General features: G+C 36.2%; 1 protein-coding gene across 3 annotated transcripts in view; it reads left to right on the top strand.

The window, feature by feature from the left end:
• Nucleotides 1-19,776, top strand: part of MIER3 (MIER family member 3) — a 30,596-nt gene extending 10,820 nt beyond the window's left edge. For all 3 annotated transcript variants that reach the window (XM_027606518.2, XM_027606517.2, XM_027606519.2), the window contains 10 exons: nucleotides 972-1,106; nucleotides 2,319-2,439; nucleotides 3,397-3,482; nucleotides 3,680-3,752; nucleotides 5,948-6,099; nucleotides 8,383-8,464; nucleotides 10,094-10,188; nucleotides 15,320-15,447; nucleotides 15,531-15,673; nucleotides 15,779-19,776. In XM_027606518.2, the coding sequence (XP_027462319.1) occupies nucleotides 972-1,106; nucleotides 2,319-2,439; nucleotides 3,397-3,482; nucleotides 3,680-3,752; nucleotides 5,948-6,099; nucleotides 8,383-8,464; nucleotides 10,094-10,188; nucleotides 15,320-15,447; nucleotides 15,531-15,673; nucleotides 15,779-16,236 (1,473 nt within the window). In that variant the 3' untranslated portion in view covers nucleotides 16,237-19,776. The remainder of the gene's footprint in view (nucleotides 1-971; nucleotides 1,107-2,318; nucleotides 2,440-3,396; nucleotides 3,483-3,679; nucleotides 3,753-5,947; nucleotides 6,100-8,382; nucleotides 8,465-10,093; nucleotides 10,189-15,319; nucleotides 15,448-15,530; nucleotides 15,674-15,778) is intronic.
• Nucleotides 19,777-21,670: the final 1,894 nt, after the last annotated feature.

The following is a 21,670-nucleotide window of genomic DNA, read 5'->3' as shown; positions in this document are numbered from 1 at the left end:
GCTTCATGACTGAGGCATTTTGCCTTAAAGGGAAAACGAAACCTATAAGCAAGCTTAATGAATTTCTTAATAGATGAGCATAAACATCTCTAAAATGTTGAGCAAATTAACTAGTCTGCAGATATATTATTTTGTATTTATATATTCGAATAGTTGTAAATAGCTGTATATACTTTAGTAGTTGAATTAAGATATTTTTAAAAAGGAAATACACCACTTATTTCCAATTGGATTAGTTGGGGGGAAAGGGTGCCAAAATGTGGCATAGCATAGTTATTCATAACATAGGAAGCACTGCAGCCAAAGTATGTACTTTTATCAAAGCATCGCTGCCAGTAAGTGAACTGGTGGTACTGGAATTTGAACCCAGAACTAAGCCTTCGTTTTGTCACCTGTAAGATGGTGGTAATGATAATAAACTTCAGTAGGTGTTTATGGAAGAGAAACCTAAAATAATTGTATAGAATACAGATATGGTGCTAGTAAAAGAAAGGATAATTTTGAAGAGTAATACATAAATATTGTTGGTGTCAGTGGTTGCCCTTCAGCTGTCATCCAATTAACATAAAGAATTGAACCAAGTGGTCAACTGTTAAATCCAAGGAAACACACTGAGTATTATATGAAGTTATTGATTGATTACTTATAAGTTCCTTCAAGGTAAATCTTTATACTAATGTTGAATGCTTAAGAAAAAATCACTAAAGTAAATATTTGAGAATTTTTTAGAGTGATATGATGCTGGAAATAAAAATGAAGATGTTAATCATTAGGCTTTTGTTAATAAGTTAATAATAGCTCTAAGTGTTTGAGCCTATTTTCTAGCAGTAGTACAAAAAGAAAAACTAAAACTTGGCTTTGATACTGCTGTTTTGATAATGTGTTTTGTGAGCATTAAGGGCATCACAGTTTATCTGTGCTTCTGTATTGTGACATGTACTGAGTTTATGCTTGTGCCCTGGCTTGAATAGGAAGGAAACATGCCTTTAGAAGATTTACTGGCATTCTATGGCTATGAACCTGCAATTCCGGCAGTGGCAAATTCCAGTACAAATAGCTCCCCAAGTGAACTTGCTGATGAACTACCAGACATGACACTAGACAAAGTGAGTACAAGCATTTAAAAGAAAAATTCCAGATCCATTACCATTGGCTGTTTTTATTAGTTTCCTTTTCATTAAAAGCATTTTATATTTCTGAAATGTAAATTTCTTATTGACCCATTGCTCTTTATCATTTTGGTGACCGATTTAAATATTGTTTGGCTTTGATTACACTGCTTTAAAAGTACTAGTAGCTTCCTAATACTTCGTATGTTTGAGCGTTCTCCCATAAAGTTTTTCTTTCCTATGTTGACATAGTTCATCATACAGTATCTAAACTTAGATTTTGCCCTTTTTTTGATCCTCTGAACACTTGAATGCATTGATTAATAAATCCCCCCAGAGGCCTTCAATCCAAGCTGGCTTAGATGTGGAGTGGTTGGGGAGAAGTTCTGTTTTCTTGGGCTCTGTGAGTGACGGCAGCCACAGCACCCAAGGCCTTGGTGACCCATCTGTCATATTGTTGGTTGTGGGGAAGGTCTAGTCCCTGCTGAGGGCAGTTCACACAGCCACGGTCTCTGCTAACTTTCTGTGGTCTCTGGAAAGGGACTCTCAGACAGGGAGAGGAATCCACATCTTGGCACTTCTTCTTGTGAGTTTTGTTGTTCTCCCTTTTCAGTCAAGTGGTATTAATGTACCACACCTTTAATGACTCGGCAAATACTGAGTGCCTATGTACCAGGCACACAGATGACTCTAGATAAAAGTTAATTCAAACCTGTTGCTTTTAAAATTATATCTCTACTCAGAGTTTTTCATTGGTTAGATTTTTTAAATTATTGGAAGAGAAGAGTTTGGGGAATTTTTTGGTTTTATTTATTTATGTTGGTAGAAAGTGAGTTTAATTGTTAATCACTTAGATATAAGATTATTTTTGTTGTAAATTCACTAAAAATTAGCTTGCAGGTTCAGATAAGCTTTCTGCTTATCTATAAGTTAGGCAGATTGCTTAAGTGTATAATAATATAGTTGTTAAGTATTATATGTCATTAAATATTAAGTGTTATTAAATATGTATATGAAGTAAATTACAGGAGCATTTCAGATTTACTTCTCTCAAAAGGGGCCTTCAACAAGTTCTTAATTGTATCATAATACATAGTATGTTTATGAATAATATGAAATTGATGACGTCTAATTTCCTTTTTTTAAGTAAAAAATTTTTTGTGAGATGTAGTAATTTCTAACTCTAGCACTGCATTCTTATTCTTACAGGAGGAAATAGCAAAAGACCTGTTGTCGGGTGATGATGAGGAAACTCAGTCTTCTGCAGATGATCTGACACCGTCTGTGACTTCCCATGAAACTTCCGATTTCTTCCCTAGGCCTTTACGATGTAAGAAACTCAGTCATTACTGATTAGTAGTAGCACTGATACTCTGGCTCAAGTACATTTTATGGCATTCACTAGTTGTTTATCAGACTTAAAGCAAAACAAAACAAAAAAAATAGTTCATCAGAATATTGTGTTTTACTTAATGGAAATACAATTCTATTACAATCCTGATACGTTTATAACTTTTTATTGGGATAGAGGTTAACCAACATGTTGTTTTAAAACCTAAAACATTTGGTTAGTTTTGCAAGGCTATTTTCTTTCCCAAGATTCATCTGTTGGTATGGTAACCAATCACAGTTCTTCAACCATGAAATTTTATGGACATTTTTTGGACTTGTTTTAAAAGACCCTTTACTTCCCTGGTTTTGAAAACCATCAGATGCTCAATAACTATTTTTTATCTTTTTAGTGATTTATTTAATTCTCTCTTTCTTTTTAGTTCTTGGTGTGTTATCCCTTAATGTATATCAGTAATATTTAAAAGGTCTTTGAAGTGAAATAATTTATCTGCAGCCTTGCTTATTTTTTAGTTATTTTGATCATAGAAAAACTGTTCACTTAACAAATGCAAATACACATACAGGTGTATGTGTGCAAAAACATAATTTTGATGGAGTTAATGTGCACCTCTTTGTCTGTGTCCCATTCTGGGTTAGCATAATAAGAACTCTGTTGCTTTCTGTTCTTTTTTAAGGTGACCGTAGTGGTTTCCCTTTTGCCTTCCCAAACTGTTTGACAGTAGAACAAAAAATTTTAAGGCTACCATACACTTTCTTAGTATTTTCAGTTTCTTGTTTTGACTAGTGTTAAAATGTGAGAATAGTACAAGAAGTTGAGTATATTTGTGCTAATCTTATTCATTCAAATGATTTTTTATAAAATGCCACATGCCAGTCACGTGCTGCAAAAATAGGCAATAAAAACCTTTTTAAAATTTAATTTTCTTTTTTTAAGCAAATACTACATGTGATGGAGATAAGGAATCAGAAGTTGAAGATGTTGAAACAGACAGTGGAAACTCACCTGAAGATTTGAGGAAAGTAAGTTGAGTTACTATCATAATAACTTAGTAGACAGTTTGGACTAAAGTAGCTTTTAAAAACATTTCTGAAGTAATTTTAAGATAATTTTGCTGTTGTAAGATGAACTTTCTTTTGACTTGTAGTAGCTCAATGAGTTGGAACTTGTTTTTCAGTATATTTTTATAAGTTGTTTTTACTTCTAAATTTTCTTGTAGGAAATAATGATTGGTTTACAGTATCAGGCAGAGATTCCCCCTTACCTTGGAGAGTATGATGGTGATGAGAAAGGTAAGTAAGACTTTTGTTTTTGATTTTGATAATATATGGTAGGCCAGGTTATCCCTTAATAGTTTGTTTAATTATTTGATTACATATCAACCTTGGCAGTATACATTAATTTTTTTTGAAAGATTTTATTTATTAGAGAAAGAGTGTGCAAGCGGGGGGAGCTGCAGAAGGAGGGGGAGTAGCCGACTCCTCACCGAGCAGAGAGCCCAATGCAGGGCTCGATCCCAGAATGCTGGGATCATAACCTGAGCCAAAGGCAGATGCTTAGCCAACTGAGTCACCCAGGTTCCCCTCAACCTTGGCAGTATAAAGATAGATTTGGAGTCAGCGAAAGTTTAGGCCTGACTCAGGAATAATATATCAGAATTAACGCTGAGACTCAGAGAACCACTTCTGTCTCTGTACAGTGCTTCTTAGCCTTACAGGTATGCTAAGGCGCCAGATAAAGTAGTGGAATGCCTCTGCAGGGACATCTGCTTGACCTACATCCCACTCTAGTATAAGTGGGTAGAATCTTATAACCTGAGATAATGTGCACATTAGAGATAAAATCTCTTGGAAAGAAAATTCCTGATGAGTAAAGAGACTAGAAGAAATTCTCCTGTGCAAGTCCTGAAGGAGAAGGTGGTAGAACACAAGGATTCTCTTTCTTTTTTTGTACACCCCTACTTAAGTGTAATCAGTTTTTCTTCGCACTTTTGGTAGATCCGAGTTATAGTTGGTCCTGAAAATATGGTGGAAAGTAAAAATACAGGTACATTTCCCTAGCTGAACTTGGGAAGCCTATAGATTGGCTGTGTGCACTTGACCTTTTCCCTAAGGAGTCGATTTGTCCCTGTGACATCATGGGGCCAACACAGCACAGTGACACAGCCCTTCCTGAGTTTTTCTTTTTTCCTTTGCCCTATTAGGTCATCCTCCATTTAAAGGAAGGGGAGACTGGCTACCCTAGGGTTGTTAGCATTGGCAGCCCCTAATAACAACGTTTTCCTAAACTGCTTTCAAAATGATGTTGTCCCAGGGAAGCAAAACAGTGGCTGATATTCAGATGACCCAGCCTCTCCATCCCCCCACCCAAATGACACACACCCTTGACGTCAGAACATGCTCAGCCACTGTCAGTTCTTAGATTAAACATAATGGACGTAATCCTCTCTTACTCGTACACATTCAGGAGGGAAACTCTACCTTCTCTATCCTTAGAGGGGATGAACCCAAACTGTTTTACCTATTTCAGTTATGACAAGGTGGAGAGGAATTTACATCAAAAGTCAGTCTTACTGGTTCATAGGCACATTTTATTTTTACCTTTCCTGCTCACCAGGAGCGATAATGCCTGCCTCACACAGTTGTGAATATAAAGCACTGATCCTGGTCCCTGGTACATAGGGAGCTTTCAGTAAATTATTAGCTGTGTTTAGTACTTATCCTACACTTGAAGAATGCATTGCACTTGCAGCAATGGGATAAATATTTGGGCCATCTGTGTTACTTTAGTGTGTGATGTAGAAGCTTTAAGTATGGTGGCAGTGTGTGCATTAATAATATATATACCTTATTTTAGTGACACTCTGCTTATTAACATATCAACCTCCTTAAGAGATTTTGGAAAGTTTACTTCTCTTACTGTTAATCGTTCTTTTCCATTTTTGATGGATGTGCATCCTCCTTTAAGTAAAATTCACCCTTTGGGAGGAAATTAAGTAAAGTAAAAATCTACCTTTCTTAGGTATTTCATTATTGGCAGATATTTTGGCTTTTATTTATTTTTGTGTGTTTTATTTGTTTGCAGTTTTTAACCTGTATACACATCATAGAGGCAGTTAGAGAGTTCAAGAGGCTATTAAAGAATTTATACAGGTTATTTTTACTCCCTCATTAGGAGAATATAAAACACCCTTCTGGGTTTTACATTAGATTTCACTAGGCATAGAAAGCCTTCTGATTGGATAGTAAATCAACCAGCGAGAAAGCTGCTTGCTCTAGCCACTGGAACACTTGGCCCTTAATAAAGTTAAAAAAAAAAAAAAATTATACCTTTACCAGTGAGTCACCTTGCGAGACAATCAAATTGCTGCTGTCGTCAGAGTTAGTTGTCCCAGTGTATAGCATATCAAAGAAAAGGAAGAGCAGTTTGTATGCATCTAGGAGTATGTTCACTGTTTTTAATGTGTTAATGGGATTTTCTTTATCAGTGTATGAAAATGAAGACCAGTTACTTTGGCGTCCTGGTGTGGTTTTGGAGAGCAAAGTTAAGGAGTACCTTGCTGAGACCTCATTGAGAACTGGAAATGAAAAAATAATGGATAGGATATCTGTAGGAACACACACAAGGGACAATGAACAGGTATACTTTAACTTCTGTTGAAACAGCAGCTAACTAATCTCTTCTTGATTTCCCTTTTTTTTTGGCGGGGGAGCAACGGGGGTGGGGATCAGAGAGAGAATCTTAAGCAGGCTCCACGCCTAGCCCAGAGCTTGACGGGGAGCTTAATCTTACAACCCTAAGATCATGACCTGAGCCGAAATCGGGAGTCAGATGCTTGACCGACTAAGCCACCTAGGCACCCTTCTTGATTTTCTTATATGTGATTCAAGTATTTCTTACGTGTGAACTGGGTATCTCTCTTTCTATAGATTTTTAAAACTTGGAAAACACTGGTTAAAAAAAAGTCCCAAGACCTAGTGATAACTACTCCATATTGTTTCACGTTTTCTCTTCTGGTCCTTTCTTCTCTGTGTATGCACATATCTTAATTTGAATCACTTATTTTCCTTGCCATTGAGAATTCTTTACTATCTAGTTCCCGATGACGGAATATTCCATCCTGTAGCTGTAATATCACTTACTTAAACATTCTCTATGGTCGGACTTTAGATTTTATAATAAAGGTATTTTTTGGATTATTCTTGAACTCTATTCAGGAAGTGTTGAAAAGTATTACCTATTAAGATTGTGTAAATTTGTTTAGGAGCATTTGTTAGGCAATGTGTACTTACAGTTGCAGGATACTCTTGATTGTATGTGGGATGGGTCTGGAAGTATTGCCTAGTAAGGGGTTTTTTTTTGGATGCCCCTGGTTTTACCTTCTGACGACATTTTGCCCCTCTCGTATACTTTTCACTCTGTGTCTTTAGCCTCAATGATCCTAACTGAAATGAATATCCAGAGATAGTTGGATTCAGACTTGAATTCCCAAGTAACATACAGAAGTCGTAGTAGTTGAATTTCAGAGTAGCTTTGCAGCTGTCAAAAAGAATCCCCACTAGGTTTTTGTACTGATAGTCCATTAAACTATAAATTAATTTTGGAAGAATTAGTACCTTTAAAACATTAAACCTTCCAGTTCAAGAACATGACTCTATGTATTTGACTTTTTTAATCAAATGTTTTTGTTTGTTTGGATATCACATGCATCTAATTAACTTAATTCGTCAATATCTTAAATATTTATGTGTATTTAATACTTTTGTTAACGGGATCTATAATAATTATATACTGTTAATATAGAGAAATACCAATTTTTTAAAAATTTAATTTTTCTCAAGCTATTGAAACTAATAATTTTTCAGTTGTGTTTATCAGGCTTTCTAGTCTTAAAGTCATAATTGAATTAAAGTCATTATTGAATTATACCTTGGTTCCTTCCTTACCATTTATTATATCTTTTACTCCTATTACTATCTTACTGCATTAGCCATAACTCTCAGAGACTTTTGGTAGTGGTAGTGATTTGAGGCCTGCTTTTGATGGGAGGTGATATATCTAAGGTTTTTACATTAAGAATAATACCAGTGCTTTGTTTGATATAGGCTGTCTTTATTATACTAAGGTAGTAACCATCCAGTTACACTTACAATGGTTTTTGTCTTTTTAAAATTAGAAATGGATACTGCTTTTTTAGCAGCTGGATTGTTTTTTAATAATTGTGGTTCTGATTATTAACCTATTGATGTATTAATAGATTTACTAATATTGAGCCATCTCTGCCTTTCTTGGAAATTACTTGGGAAGGTGGATTATTAAATAACTTTCAGTTAAGTTCTCTCCACTGCTATTTAGTATATTTGTAATTCCAAACAGATTTAATGAGAAGAAATTCTAATTTTAAGAAAATGACACCCTTCATAGACCATGAGACCATTATAAACCCCAGTCACTCAAGTACCCATCCTTAACCTATTATTAACCTAGGCCTGCTGCTGTTCCCTCTTACTAATACTCTAAAAGACAGGGAGTAGGTGATACCAAGAAATAAGACCATAGTTCTAATTTTTTCCAATTAGAAAAAAATCATCTAAAATAGGGAAATTGCCCAGCTCAGGTGGCCTGGCAAAAAAAAAAAAAAAAAAAAAGAATGATACTGGTGGGTGACTTTTGAGGGGTAGAGTGAAAATGAACAAACTCCTGGGATACCAGAGTCCATCACCAGGACAGTTAAGTAGACTAAATATTTCGGCAAACATACCCCTAAATGTCTTGCCTTTAGAGAGCATTTCAGACAGTATTTGTCAGGACTCTCGTACTAGTCCTGGTGTTTTTTTGTCTATTTGTTTTAATGCTGTTGTTAAGTGTGAATTTCTGGTAATTTTTATTGGATAGGCTTTTTTTTTTTTCTTTATCTTGTAGGCGTTATATGAACTTCTGAAGTGTAACCATAATATAAAGGAAGCAATTGAAAGGTACTGCTGCAATGGAAAGGCATCTCAAGGTAAGGAATTCTTGGGATCAAGAGAGGGAAATGAAAGGGGATGCTCATTTGGGGATTAGAATAACAGTATTGTAAAGGATGGAGCAGTCCTATTACACTTTCGTAAGATCTGTGTTCATCTTTATAGCCAATAATTTTTTCCTTTTCTTGCCCTCTATTTTTAGACGTACCAGAGATTGTTCAAATACAAATTAGTTACCCCCCTGTCACCTCCACTTTCTTGAAGAAATAGTTACAGAACAAAGCAGACCCCAGAGATGACAATATATCCAAAGTAATTAAAAAGAATGATTTTATGATTTCATTGAAAAGTTTTTTTTTTAAACCAAACAGGAAATGAAAAGGAGATTAAAGATAAAAAACATGTATTATAATATATTACATTGAATTTATTACAAGGAAAGTATTTTTAGTAATCATGTAATAAAATTTTTACAATACTTAGGCTTTGTGTGTGTCAAGGAAAATGGTTGATTTCAGTAGTTTTGTCATTATATAAGTAATTGCATGTACCATAGCTTTCGTTCAGTATATATAGAGTGAAATAATACCTAGTAATAGTATATAAGTGATTTGGAAAAATAGAAAAGCTGAAAACAGTACATTTAAACTTGTAGGTTGAGATAGTCTGTTGAAATGTTTTCTTATAAAAGTTGCCCTTTTGAGAAGATTATTTTTAAGCTCTCCTAATCTCAAAAACTAAATACTGGTTTTTACTTTAGTTCAAACTATGTTTTATCTTTATGGTGGACTTCTCTTTTTTTTTTTTTTTTAAGATTTTATTTATTTATTTGACAGAGACACAGTGAGAGAGGGAACACAAGCAGGGGGAGAGGGAGAGGGAGAAGCAGGCTTCCTGCTGAGCAGGGAGCCCGATGCGGGGCTCCATCCCAGGACCCTGGGATCATGACCTGAGCCGAAGGCAGACGCTTAATGACTGAGCCACCCTGGCGCCCCTATGGTGGCCTACTCTTGATGGGGACCTGGTCCCCATTGTCTTCGAATGAAGGACTTCAGGTTTCCTCTGCCCCAAACAGATTTGAGGTCACTCACATTAGCGTCTTCTGAGAAGTTAAATGGGGTTTAGTCTTGAGAGCATGGGCTGTTTCTTATTCCCATTGGTTTTCCAGAGTGTAGCACTCTGCAAACTGACTTTAAATAAATATGCATTGATTATTTATGGTCTTTAATTAAAAGCACTATGGTTTTGATATGATATCAAAATAAGGCTTTCTTTCCCCATAAAGAAAATAACCTTTTTTTCTGATTTGAAAAAATATATGCTCATTGTTTAAAAAAGTCAGAAAAACAATGTGTCTAAATTATAGAAAAACATTACATTCTTATCCTTCCATGTACAGGAGAAAACCCCGATGTTTATATTTTGGTATTGTTGATTTTTAAATAAGATTGCATTGTGATTACTTTTGGTAATCCTAACTGAAATCTCCTGCACGCAGAACTCTGTGTGTGTGTGTGTGTGTGTGTGTGTGTGTGTGTGTGTTTGTGAGAGAGAGAGAGAGCGAGAGGGATAGTTAATGGCCTTTTATAGGGGAAACATACTGAAAGTAAACTAGCAATTCATATAAAAGAGCTCTGAGGCCAATGAAGTTTCTTTAATTTCTTTAGAAGGAATGACCGCGTGGACAGAAGAAGAATGCCGGAGCTTTGAACATGCACTCATGCTTTTTGGAAAAGATTTTCATCTTATACAGAAGAATAAGGTAAGTTAGGCAAATTAGTACAGATTGCTTGATAATGACAGTGAATAGAAGCACGTAAGTTTTGGGCGCCTGGGTGGCTCAGTCGGTTAAGCAACTGCCTTCGGCTCAGGTCATGATCCCAGGGTCCTGGGATCGAGTCCCGCACCGGGCTCCCCGCTCGGCGGGGAGTCTGCTTCTCCCTCCGACCCTCCCCCCTCTCATGTGCGCTCTCTCTCTCTCATTCTCGCTCTCTCAAATAAATAAAAATCTTTAAAAAAAAAAAAACACGTAAGTTTTAAGTCACTTGGGTAGGGGAAAAAAAGGAAGAATTTGTTAATGCTTTCCTGATGTTAGCATTTCTTATATTGCTTTACACGTGACTGGGATTGGCCCCGGCCTGCTTGCGGGATGGCTGATAGAGGACTCACCTCTCTTTTGACATACATAGTTGTTACACTCTACTCATGGAGAATGGAATGGATTGACTGTTTTCTAGGTAGTCTTACTCTTCTTCCGTTTTCCTTGACTTTGATTTCTTTCTAAGCTATTCAGATGTTTGTGGCCTCAGAAATGTTTCTCTTTAGCAGCCAGAACTGCAGTTGCTGAAAGAAAAAACATTGATTACTAAAACCAACTATAAATGTTCTAATAACATCAAATGCTGGCGAGAATGTGGAGCAGCAGGAACTCTCATTCATTGCTAATGGGAATGCAAGATAGTATGGCACCTTTAAAAGTTTGGCATTTTCTTACAAAGCTAAACATACTCTTATGATCTAGCAGTTGTAGTTATTGGTATTTACACAAAAGAGTTGAAAATTTATATCCACACAAAATGTTAATAGCACATTTAATCATAATTGCCAGAACTTGGAGACAAGTAAGGTATCCTTTGAGGTGGATGGATAAATATATTCTGAGAGGTGGATGGATACATCCCAACACTGGCATATAATCCAATTCTAAAAGGAATGAGCTATTAAGCTACAAAAAGACATGGGGGGCCTTTAAATGCATATTGTTAAGTCAAGGAAGCCAATCTGGAAAGGTTATCTACTGTATGATTTCAACTATATGACATTCTGGAAAAGGCAAAACTGTGGAGACAATAAATAGATCAGTGGTTTCAAGATTTATCATGGAGGGATGAATAGGCACAGTACAGAGGATTTTTAGGGCAGTGGAACTATTTTGTATGATACTCTAATGGTGGATATATGTCATCATATATTTGTCATTACCTATATGATGTATAATACCTGAGTGAACCCTAATGTAAATAAAGATGTGCGGGTGTAGATTCATCGATTGTAACATGTACCACTGTGGTGGGAAATTGATAGTGGAGGAAGCTGTGCATGTTTGGGAGCAAAAGATGATATGTGGGAACTCTGTATTTTCTGCTCACATCAGCTGTGAACCTAAAACTGTTCTAAAAAAATAAAGTCAATTTTTAAAAAAGTGTGTGTGAATGTGTATATTCCAATAGTTTGGAATAATTAAGTTTCATTAAAGTATGGTTTGTTTATTATTATCTCTTTTCATCCTAAAGGAACATAAGATTCTGAAGTATTTAGGTGGGTAGGTCAGTACTTTACTCCTTTTTCTTTTTCATTAATAGACTTCATTTTTTAGAGCAATTTATGGTTTACAGAAAAATAGAAAGTACCTAGGATTCCCGTATACCCGCTTTCCCCCATATACACAGCTTCCACTATTACTAATATTTTACATTAGTGTGATACATTTGTTACAACTAATGAACCAATATTGATATATTATTAACTGAAGTCCATGGTTCACTTTTTGTGTTGTATGGTTCTGACGAGTGTGTAATGACTTGTACCATTACATAGTATCATACAGAATAGTTTCATAGTCCTAAAAATCCCTTGTACTACAACCAATTCCCTTCTATTCCTCTCTCCCTTCCTCTAGCCCTACCCCAATGCCTGGCTTTTTACTGTCTCTATACTTTTGCCGTTTCAGAATGTCATATGGTTGGAATCATATACTATGTAGCCTTTTCAGATTGGCTTCTTTGACTTAGCAGTATGCATTTAAGGGTTTCTTCTTCTGTCATTTCATGGCTTGTTAGTGCATGTCTTTTTATCACATTTCTTTTTACTCCATTGTGTGGATATACCGGTTTATCCATTCACCTCTTGAGGCACATCGTGGCCCCGTTCGAGTTTTGATAGTTACAAGTTGCTATAAACACCTGGTGTGAAGGTTTTTGCATGGACTTAAGTTTTCAGCTCCTTTGGCTAAATGCCAATGAGTGGGATTGCTGGGTTCTATGGTGAGAGTATGTTTGGTTTTTTAGAAAACCTTCACCATGTCTGCTCAAGTGGCTTTACCACTTTGCTTTCCCACCAGCACGGCAAGTTCCTCTTGCTCCACATCCTTCCAGCATTTGGTGTTGTCAGGGTTTTGGATTTTGGCTGTTACAGTAGTTGTGTAATGTCTCTTGTTGTTTTCATTTGCGTTTCTCTGATGCCATAAGATGTGGACTATCTTTTCATTTGCTTATTTGCCAATCTGTGTCTCCTCTTTGTGAGGTGTCTGTTAAGGCCTGTAGCCTATTTTTTAATTGAGTGGTTTGTTGCCTTACTGTAAAGTTTTAAGTGCTTTTTACGTGTTTTGGATAATAGTCCTTTATCACATGTGTGTTTTGAAACTATTTTCTCCCTGTATATGGCTTTTCATTCTCCTAACAGTGTCTTTTGCAAAGTAGAAGGTTTTAATTTTAGTGAATTTCAACTAATCAAATATTTTTCTACTGATCATGCTTTTAGTGTTACATCTAAAGAGTCATTGTCATCCCCAGAGTCATCTAGCTTTTCTCCTGTGTTCTCTCCTAGAAGCTTTATAGTTTTGCATTTCACATTTATGTCTATATTCCATTTTTAGTTTATTTTTGTGAAAGTTGTTAAGATCTGTCTAGCTTCTTTCTGTCTGTCTTCCTTTTTTTTGTTTTTGCATATGGATGTCCAGTTGTTCTAACACCATTCGTTTAGAAGGCTATCCTTCGTTGCATCACCTTTACTCTTTATTAAAGTTAGTTGGCTGCATTTGTGTGGTTCTCTTTCTGGGCTCTCCATTCTCTTGTGTTAATCTGTGTCTCCTTTTTCGCCAGTAGACCACTGTCTTGATTAGTGTAACTTTATAGTAAGTCTTGAGGTTGGGTAGTGTCATTCCTCCAGCTTTGTACTTCTCTCTCAATATTGTGTTGGCTACTCTGTTTTTTTGCCTTTCCATATAAACTTTAGAATTAGTTTATCAGTACTTACCCAGTAACTTGCTGGGATTTTGATTGCCCTGAATCTATAGGGTGAGTTGGGAAGAACTGACATCTTAACAGTCATGAGTCTTCTTACCCATGAACGTGGAATATCTCTCCATTTATTTAGATCTCTGATTTCTTTAATCATGGTTTTATAGATTTCCTCACGTTTGTCTTGCATGTAGTTTGTTAGATTTGTACCTAAATATTTCATTTTTGGGTTGCTAATGTGAGTGGTATTGTATTTTTTAATTTCAGTATTGGTTTTTCACTGTTGGTATATAGGGAAGCAATTGACTTTTGCATATTAACCTTGTATCCTGCAACCTAGCTATAATCATTTATTAGTTCCATGAATGTTTTGCTGATTCTTTGGAATTTTCTATGTAGACAATCATGTCATCTGTGAAGAGACAGTTTGATTTCTTCCTTCTCAACTTGTATACCTTTTATTTTTTTCTTGTCTTACTGCATTTGCTAGACCTTACAGTAAGATGTTGAATAGTTCAATGCCTTTTTGTATGTATGAAAACTTAGTGTTTTCTCAAAGATGAGATGAAGTATTTAGTGAGTAGATAAAACATTTTTCAAGAAGTCTGGGTTAAGTCAAACTAAAACATAAGTTTTGCAATGACTTATGAAATCTATTCATTCATTTCCTCAGTAATTAAGTTCTACCATTTACCAGACGTTTTAAGTGCTAGAGATACATCAGTGAATAAGGAAAGGTCTCTGTCCCCAAAAAGCCTATGTTTGCCACAAAGACTTCAAGTGTATGATGTTTATTGAAATGTATACTTTATTTCTTGGCTTAAAAAGCTTGTTCCTTATGTTATGAACTTATGTCATGCTCACTAATCAGGATAGAGACTCTGAAACTTCTTTATTGGATACTGATTAAGTAGTGGAGAAAGTATTTATTAGATAAGGATACAGAGTTTTGTCTGTATGTCTGAACTCATACCTGTAGCTGTATATAGTTTGAGCAGCCCTAGTCTGGATGTGGAGCCAAGTTGGCAAGGCTCAGATTTTATTGTTTTGTTGTTGTTGTTTTTACCAAACTCTGTTGGAGTGGTGAACCAAACCCATATTGAAGGAAAACACCCTGCCGTTAGCTAACAAATCATCTTAAACTGCAGATGCAGTTGCGTGCGGCTCTCTTTTCTAAGGGTTCTGCGTCTCTCTTGCATTATGGAACCCTTTGATAATCTGATGAAGCTGCAGCCCTTCTCCCCAGAAAAGTATACCTGCAAATAATTTTGGAATTTAATAGATGCCAGTGAATCCCATTCATTGACCCTTCAGGGTTAAGAAGGACTGCTGCTGCACTCAGAATCACAGGGTTCAGTGAGGAAAAGTAAAGGTTGCCACTGTATTAAGATTTTCAGTAAAGGTGTAAGATCATTTCTGGATACACATTTATTTTATAAATGAATATATTCTTATTTAAATAACAAACCTTGAACTTTTGAAGGTATCCTTATTATTGAATAGTGTAAATGTAATGACATTTTACTATTAAATGTTCAGATTTTATAATTGGGAGGATAGAAAATAAGACCCATGGATTGAAACTACAGTGTTGTAAAAAAAAAAAAAAAAAAAAGTGGGGCGCCTGGGTGGCTCAGTTGTTAAGCATCTGCCTTCGGCTCAGGTCATGATCCCAGGGTCTTGGGATCGAGGCCTAATTGGGCTCCCTGCTCAGTGGGGAGTCTGCTTCTCCCTCTACCTCTGCAGCTCCCCCTGCTTGTGCGGGTGCACATGCGCGCTCTCTGTCAAACAAATAAAATCTTTTAAAAAAGAAGTTACTGAAAAAAGGTTTGGGTCTGTTGGTTTCTATTTAAAATTTTAACTTTTTTTTGTTAGGTGAGAACTAGAACAGTTGCTGAATGTGTAGCATTCTACTATATGTGGAAGAAATCTGAACGTTATGATTACTTTGCTCAACAGACAAGATTTGGAAAGAAACGATATAACCATCACCCTGGAGTTACGTAAGTACTGTGGGGTTGATTGTAGAGACTTCTGTTTTTAACTGTGATAGGCAGTCTTGAAATTATCGGGGTATGTTTTTCAGGGACTATATGGATCGTTTGGTAGATGAAACAGAAGCTCTGGGTTCAACAGTAAATTCTTCAGCCTTAACTTCTAATCGACCTGAGCCTCTTCCTGATCAACAGCTGAACATTCTCAACTCTTTCACTGCCAGTGACTTGACAGGTAAAATGAGCATCTTTTTGTGTTTGTTAGCCTAGGGCAAAATCGTGTCTTCTTTGTTTCATGACATGGGACCACTTCCTTAAACCATTTTCCCTTTCTTTTTAGCTCTGACCAACAGTGTGGCAACCGTCTGCAACCCCCCGGATGTGAATTGTTTGGATGATAGCTTTCCTCCACTGGGCAACACACCCCGTGGACAAGTCAATCATGTGCCTGTCGTAACGGAGGAGTTACTCACCCTGCCGAGCAATGGGGAAAGTGATTGTTTTAATTTATTTGAGACTGGATTTTATCACTCGGAGCTAAACCCCATGAACATGTGCAATGAAGAGTCAGAAAGACCGGCAAAGAGATTGAAAATGGGCATTGCTGTTCCTGAATCCTTTATGAATGAGGTTTCTGTAAATAATTTGGGTGTGGACTTTGAAAACCACACACATCACATCACCAGTGCCAAAATGGCCGTCTCTGTGGCTGACTTTGGCAGTCTGTCTGCCAGCGAGACCAATGGTTTCATCAGTGCCCATGCTCTGCATCAGCATGCCGCTCTTCCCTCTGAGTGACAGGAGCGGGGGGCCCAGAAGCAGTGGGTGTGCAGTACCGGTAAACTTGAGGAAAGGGTCAGGTCTGCTTAGTCTTTCACTGGAAGTTTGAACCTTTTCACTATGACATCAGTGATGTCAGTATGTATAGAACTATATCTTGATTTATCAAGAGTATTTTCATTTTTCAATCCATAAATGTGGAAATGAACTATGATCAGCAGAGTTGGGAACTAAGATTGAACTCTGTGGTGCAGCTTTAAGCTCTGCTTATCTCTTCCTCATCCCCCAGTACCTCTTCTCCACTCCCTTCTTTTTCTATTCTTTTCTGTTCCCCACTGCCCTTACTCCCAGTTTTAAAACCTGTAGACAGAGGCCACCAGCTCAAAACCAGCACAGATGTTCTGAACTGAATGGAGTGGCTTCTTTTCATGTAAATTCCTTTTGCCGTAATGGATGCAGTGGAATAACAATGTTTACAGGTACCGATCCCAATCCCTGCTCAATGTAGCATTTTTTGGTTTTATTTTCTTAATTAAATAAAAGCAGGGGTAGGTTTCTTTAAACTGCACAAACATGCAAGGATTTTTTTAAAACGGAAACTTCTCTCATGTTATTCAACTAGAGCACTTCAGTTTACAAAACAGCAAGTCCATCTTTATGGAAGCCAGCACGAGGAACTGCGTGCAAATTATGAAGACGCTTGCTTGGATCCTGTTTTAAAATTCTAGACCAGGGCTACCTTACACAGAATCGGTCATTTTACTGTGGGAAGAGTTCTGTGTACCTTCGTTTATTGGCTAAAAATTTGGCATTTGAAGATGTATTCAGTTGGGGTTTTGTCCACCATTGTCAAGATTATAATTGTGAAAATCATACTGGTCGTTGATAATTTAGTTTATCCTGAGGCAACTGACTTGCAGGACACGGTCTACAAAGCCTAGGATGTTGCCACTCAATGGTTTACATTTTGGGACACTTCTTAAGTTGTTTGTAGCACTGCAGTTCAAAGTGTTAATATTTTGGAGGGACTTCTAGATTTTACACTTAATGCAGTAGAACCTTGAAGTATATTTAAACTTTTTTGTTTAGCTTGAACAGTTGGTGAGAAAAATGTGAGTTTCTATCTGAAATAGAATGGTACTTTACCACTTTAAGTTTTAAAAAGTGATAGACGTTCAGATGCATCTCAGACTCAGTTTTATTTTTATTCCAGACATGATGAATGAGAAGCCATTGTCCTAAGCTTTGGCCATTTTTGCTCTCTAGATATGCATCTTTAAGTTAAAAAGTGAATTCAAACAATATGTAATAACAGTATTAGGGTGTAATAAGCTTTGCTTTTATAGTTCAGTTAAGACAGAATTTTGCTTTGGGTTTTGTTTTTTTTTTTTTTTGGCACCGTCTTAATTTCCAATTTCTACTAGTTGTCTTGCTTTGCAAAAAACTTAAATGTTTGGCTGCATTGCTCGTATTTGTAAGAATAAGCCGCTTCAAGGTTGTGCTGACGAGTAGATAGGTTGTAGTGACCTTAGTAGTGATGGAAAGGGAGGGTATTTATTATACAAACTGTGAACTGCAATGACATCCTTAGTTTTGGATGATGTGTATTCTTATTTTTCTTTGCAGCATTTTAATGAAGATTGCTTTGAAGTGTTTACGCAGTAGTATATTTACTATAAAATTTAGTTTAGCACAGTGGACAAAAGTAGTTAAATTAATAACTTAAAATCAGTCTCTAATTTATACATCTAAAGTCTAGCATTCCTGTATGCACACAGTAAATAATGGGTAGCCTGGGCTCTGTGTTGCTTTCAGATATTTTTATCCAAGTTCTCAGCTTCTTATTGCTGTGGTGTTGTGCTAAACTTTGAACCTTATTTCTTCTGTTAAAAATCAGTATACCTTTTATAATTTAGTAAGATACTGGCCATAATCTTCCATTGTTATAACTTTGATTTTCACTCTGGGTTTACAGTGGCTGGTTTGTCTAAAGTAATTTACACAAAGATGACTGAATGCTAATACCAGTTGCACTTAAATGAACATGCCCATTCTCAGTAGCTGACGCAGTAACATACTCAGTTTATCTATGCATTGCTGGGATCTTGATATAAGATGGAAACAGTGTTTCTTATCTAAAGTTTTGATTATCAGCAAGTTGAATGGACACTTTAGTTATTTAAATAAAGATTTTTGACCAAAATCCAGAAAATGATATGAGAGAAAAATAAATTCCAGCTAGCTTAATAGATTTTTAAATGTCATCTGATTTTAGCCTCTTAGAGAGCGCTAACTAGCTGGTAACGTTTACTTTTAATTCCTTGTTAAAATGAGGCAATAATTTGCAAGATTTTTGTATATATATGTAAATTCTTCATATCTTTTTAGATCTAATTCAATATTTTCTGACTGCTTCTGCCATGTATAATACCATTTTTGTGCATGTTTGATGTGACATTCATAAATTGTACCACTATGACTTTATCCATGTAAAATAGCTATTTATTGAATTTTCTTTTGAACGCTGGGTTTACTGGGTTGTTTTTTTCCTCCAGTTAAGCATCTTAACAGAGAATTTGTTACTGTTTATTAGAAGAATTGCGTTTGAGAGCATGAAAATTACTGATTTGCAATTTTATGAAGAAACAATAATGCCTTTATTAAGTGTTAAGCACAATTCTTATAACAAACTGTGATAAATTCTTTTTTTTCTTTTGCCTCATTATTTTCTTATGAACAAACCAAAAATCCATGGTGAGCTGTTGCATTGTTGGCTGATGTATCTTTTATGTACAGGGAATTTGAAGAGGACAGCGGATTCATTTAGAAGTGTAACTGGTGCTGTGATTATAGCAATACTTTACTTTTGTTAGTCGTACTTCATCTTTTCCATGCTAGCTTTTTAAATGTTTAGTTTTCCTCTTGTCATGGTCAACTGCTGAATTTACTTGAAGGATGTAGAATACTGTTTAAACAATACTAAAGTGTGTACAATTAGGTCAAAGAATTGTGCAATGTTTCCTTTTTAATTTTTAAAATTGAGGGTCATAAATATTTGAGAACATCAAATCTGGTAGAGCATAGTGATACTATTTAATTTAACCAAAGGCTCTAGTGAATATTTCAACTTTGAATGTAAACTAATGAATAAACCTGACCACCAAGGAGATTGTTCGCCCAGAGTTTCAAAGCACATTGCCTACAAATGGAAATTGAAATAATTTATAAAAATACTGACATTACTATGTTTTTTAAAAGGTTCTTAATTTTTTCACTAAAAGGAGGAAACTATTAGTTTTATTGTTAAATATGGTAGATATTAAAATTCCTCTTAGATGACCAGTGATTCCAGTTGTCCCAGTTTGAAATAAGTACCCTGTGAGTATGAGATTAATTAGTGACAATCACAACAAGTTTTAGTATCAGATGTTCAAGAGGAAGTTGCTATTGTTGCATTGATTTTAATATTTGTACATAAACACTGATTTTTTTGAGCATTATTTTGTATTTGTTGTACTTTAATACCTGGTGTACAGTTCCAGAAATAAAAATCTGGAAATCTTTTTTTTTTCTTGGTTCGTGTGAGTGTTTGCCATAATTGGATACTTATTTTATAAATCTTAAGCTATAACACATGGGTAGATACTTAGCCACTTTTCACTTGGATTTTGCTGTTGTAAATAAGCTAGGTAAGTGACAAAGTTGGTAGATAAAATAAGTTTTCTTTAAATCCTCTAAAACAGATTTTCATCTGTACTAAACAGCCATCCCAAAGTGAGGCTTGTTATACTTTTATTTTAATTCAGTAAATATTTATTCAATGTCTTTTATGTTTCAAACACTCTTCTAGGTAACTTTGTCTTTTAGGAAGACGTTATCTGAAATTTGATCGGGTGTTATTATTTGACAGAATATATTTATGGTAAACTAGCCTTTCTTATCCATAGTATTTTTAGTAGACTCTAAAAAAAATTTTTTTTTAAGATTTTATTTATTTATTTGACAGAGAGAGAGAGCGAGAGAGGGAACACAAGCAGGGGGAATGGGAGAGGGAGAAGCAGGCTCCCAAGGAGCAGGGAGCCCAATGCGGGACTCGATCCCAGGACCCTGGGATCATGACCTGAGCCGAAGGCAGACGCTTAACGACTGAACCACTCAGGCGCCCCTAGTAGACTCTAGAAATACCTTTAAACCTTCATCTTTTCAAGCTGATGATCTCGTCTTAGCCTAGTTTCACAAGTTTGTCCCCATATTTCATTTGCTCTGAGCAGAGCTTTATCTAGTCCATTCTTTTTTTTTTTTGGTAAGATTTATTTATTGGGGGGGAGGGGCAGAAGAAGGGGGAGAGAGAATCTAGTCCATTCTTAATATGCAGTGATCAGATTGCATATAAGGTCCAGATTTTGTACAAGGACACGAGGATAAAATGAAAGCAAATACTCTGACTCCTCTGCTTTGGTTACTTGTCTAAAACCACATTCCTTCATGCACAGACCCCACAGAACCTTAATGTGCAGGCCTCTGTGGTACACACATACACAGAAGTGCCTTCAGGTGGGGACAAGCACCAGTGTTTTGACTCTAACCAAGAGAGTAGCCGCATACCATGTGAGACCTGCAGAGTACTTGAGGCTTTTAGGGGAGGGAGTAGAGCCTTGTGGGAGCAGAGCTTCTCGTGACTTGTGGACTTTACCCTTGGCCATAATTTCCATCGATGATAGGCTTTGAGGTTGCTGCTTCTCTGACTTCTCAAAGAATCTGTAGGTTGGATTTTTCATTCTATACACTCTGCCCTCATCCCTAGGACATATCACTGTTTACCATTTCCCATCCAGGTAGGTGTTCTCTGATCCTTTTTCTCTCTGTGTCTGCGGAGACTCTCTGACAAAGCTGGGCACAGGGGCACGGAATTTGTGGTTCTAGATCTGGAGCGCTCATGTGTTCCTAGGTTTACTACACTAGTTGACATTCACTTTCGAGAGACACACAGGCTGTTGTGTAACTCGGTTTTGATGAGATGTTTATACAGAGGAAAGGCTTGTACTTCGCGAAGTTGTTTCTGGTATAGAACTCATAAAAGCATTTCAGGATGTCAGAAATGAAATCAGCCATTTATAAATTTAAACAGTTAATCTAGTAAGAAAGATAGATGGTTCTGTTGTAAAATACCTATGTTATGTTAAAAAATGTTTTTCACCCCTCCAGTGCAGACCAAATCATGATACTAGGCAAGCTTTATACTCCACCACGAGCATTTTATGAGTAGGAACCATATTTTATTCTTTGACTCTCCCAGGGTCCTTCACATAGTAGGTATTCCCTAAAAACTTGATGACATAAATTACCCTTCAGCTAATGGTGACTTTGCCCCTAGCTTTAAAAGAAAAACTTTTTAAGACAAAAGTTAAAAGAACAGAATAAAGAAAAATCCAGATTGAGCAACTGACATTTT

This window comes from Zalophus californianus, chromosome 5 (genome assembly GCF_009762305.2).
Source record: "Zalophus californianus isolate mZalCal1 chromosome 5, mZalCal1.pri.v2, whole genome shotgun sequence".
Lineage (NCBI taxonomy): Eukaryota > Metazoa > Chordata > Mammalia > Carnivora > Otariidae > Zalophus > Zalophus californianus.
The sequence above is the reverse complement of the archived record's forward strand: the minus strand, read 5'-3'. Positions and strand labels throughout refer to the sequence as shown.